General features: G+C 32.8%; 1 protein-coding gene across 1 annotated transcript; it reads left to right on the forward strand.

Moving 5' to 3' along the window:
- Positions 1-457: 457 nt before the first annotated feature.
- On the forward strand, positions 458-1,149 carry LOC107062560 (metalloendoproteinase 3-MMP-like). The gene is made up of 2 exons (XM_015313316.1): positions 458-681; positions 729-1,149. The coding sequence occupies exons 1-2, from the start codon at positions 458-460 to the stop codon at positions 1,147-1,149; spliced, it is 645 nt and encodes a 214-aa protein (XP_015168802.1).
- Positions 1,150-1,997: the final 848 nt, after the last annotated feature.

Here is a 1,997-nt window from a genome sequence, read left to right on the forward strand (position 1 = left end):
CGAATCGAGATTATTAACCGTTCTGCATTTAAAATGTTGCACTATTAATGAGAACAATTTTAGTTGGTTTCCTAGTATGAAAGAGATCTGTTTTAATCGCGTTCATATTAATCCTTTAACTCTCTTCAAACTTATTCGTAAGTGCCCTTTGATTGTTGAGTTAACTTTGATACGTTGTTGCTACCTTTTCCGGATTTCAGTGCCTCATGAAGATCAACTTAGGAAGGTTCATGTGAATTATGATAATAGATATTTAGAAAAAATAGAAATAAAAGCTCGAAATCTGACGGAGTTTCACTTGTTTAATTCATCATTGTCAGTGGAAGTTGATTCGCGCGCTTGTACTAAGCTACAAGTCATGGAATTAGATTGTCAATACATTCCCATTGGATTTCCTGAAGATATTTCTTTTGAATTTCCGTGTCTAAAATCTTTATCTCTTCGTTTATTCAAAAATATGGAAAAGATCAATCTTCTGAGTTATGAACTTGAGAATTTGACCTTAAGTGACATGCGTGACTTGGATGAAGCTATCATTGATACTCCTAATTTACGTCCGTTCAAGCTAATAAATATGGAAAAAGTTCCAAGCTGGTGTCCTGTAGTTGGTTCAAGGCTAATGGAAGTTGAGATTGGATTGAAGAATGCTCGAACAACCAATAGCTTGCTTGAGTTGAGAGTGTTTGCTTGACAATTTGTGTTGAATATCAAGCACGTGACTTTGGAAGTACTCTCTTTGCTCGTACCAAGATTTTGGCACACGCATTTGCACCTCCAACAGGGTTTTTCCACTTAGACGGCGAGGAGAATTGGGTGGTTGACGGTGAGTATTTGAAAGAAGGGATGGTGGATCTTGAATCAGTTGCGGTTCATGAAATCGGGCACTTATTGGGTTTGGATCATTCGTCCGAAAAAGAAGCAATTATGTTCCCAACAATTGAGGATGGAACGAGGAAAGTGGAGTTATCAAGAGATGATATTGAAGGGGTACAAATGTTATACGGGTCAAACCCAAATTATAATGGGTCAAGTACTGTTTACACACACCGTCAAGAGAATGATATTGGTGGATACTCCACTTTTGGTTCATTTTGCCCACATTGGATTATTGGATTTTTCTTAGCATTGTTGCTTTCGATTTCTATTTAGTTAGTGTGTATTATTATTTTAATCATATGATTTGATAATTTTTGAAATATTTTGTGGGGACACCTAATTTTTTTGAAAATTGGTGATTTCGAAATTTTGATCCTCGGTTGATCCATGCGCAAGTTTTGGCTATGTAGCATGTAGGTTCAAAAGTTCAAGATCACCCACCTTCAAGATTATTTTGTACGATTATGTTTAGCTTAGTGGACTTTGAATCAATATCTAATAAAGAGAGCGGATATACAAATGTATGGTTTGCAATTTAATTTGAATAAAATTTCCATGAGTTTAGAGCGGAACCATAAGAACTTGCTTCCTATTATAACTTTTTACTATGGGAAAGAGGAGAAGCTTTTGGTCTTCGAATATTGTTGATACCCAATTTTTGTCCTCCACAATATAGATTAATCATCGAGCTTCTTTAATTTCAAACGATTTGAAATAATTAGCTTTATAAATTTAAATTTTATTTTCAAGTTATTTTAAAATTATTTTGTCATTTTTTAAATTTTTAAATAATATATATGTTTTTGTATAATTATGTATATAATTAGTACCTTTTATGAATATTCAAAAATTGTCTTAAAAGAATTTTTTTAATTAATCATTTTGTTAATTATGTTAGTTTAGTAATAGTTATATTTTTGAGTTAATTAGTTTATAATTAAGTTAATTAGTTTTTATTAATTTTTCATGTTTAATTTTTAGCCGAATCACCAATTAAACTCAAATTGGCTAAATTCTTAATTTCAATTGACTACAATTCCCAACACATACGCACAAGATACGTATGTGTGTCTTGTTCTTATTCGTCTATGTCACGCCCCGAGCCTACACCCTGGGCGGGA

This window comes from Solanum tuberosum, unplaced genomic scaffold (genome assembly GCF_000226075.1).
Source record: "Solanum tuberosum cultivar DM 1-3 516 R44 unplaced genomic scaffold, SolTub_3.0 scf00243, whole genome shotgun sequence".
NCBI lineage: Eukaryota > Viridiplantae > Streptophyta > Magnoliopsida > Solanales > Solanaceae > Solanum > Solanum tuberosum.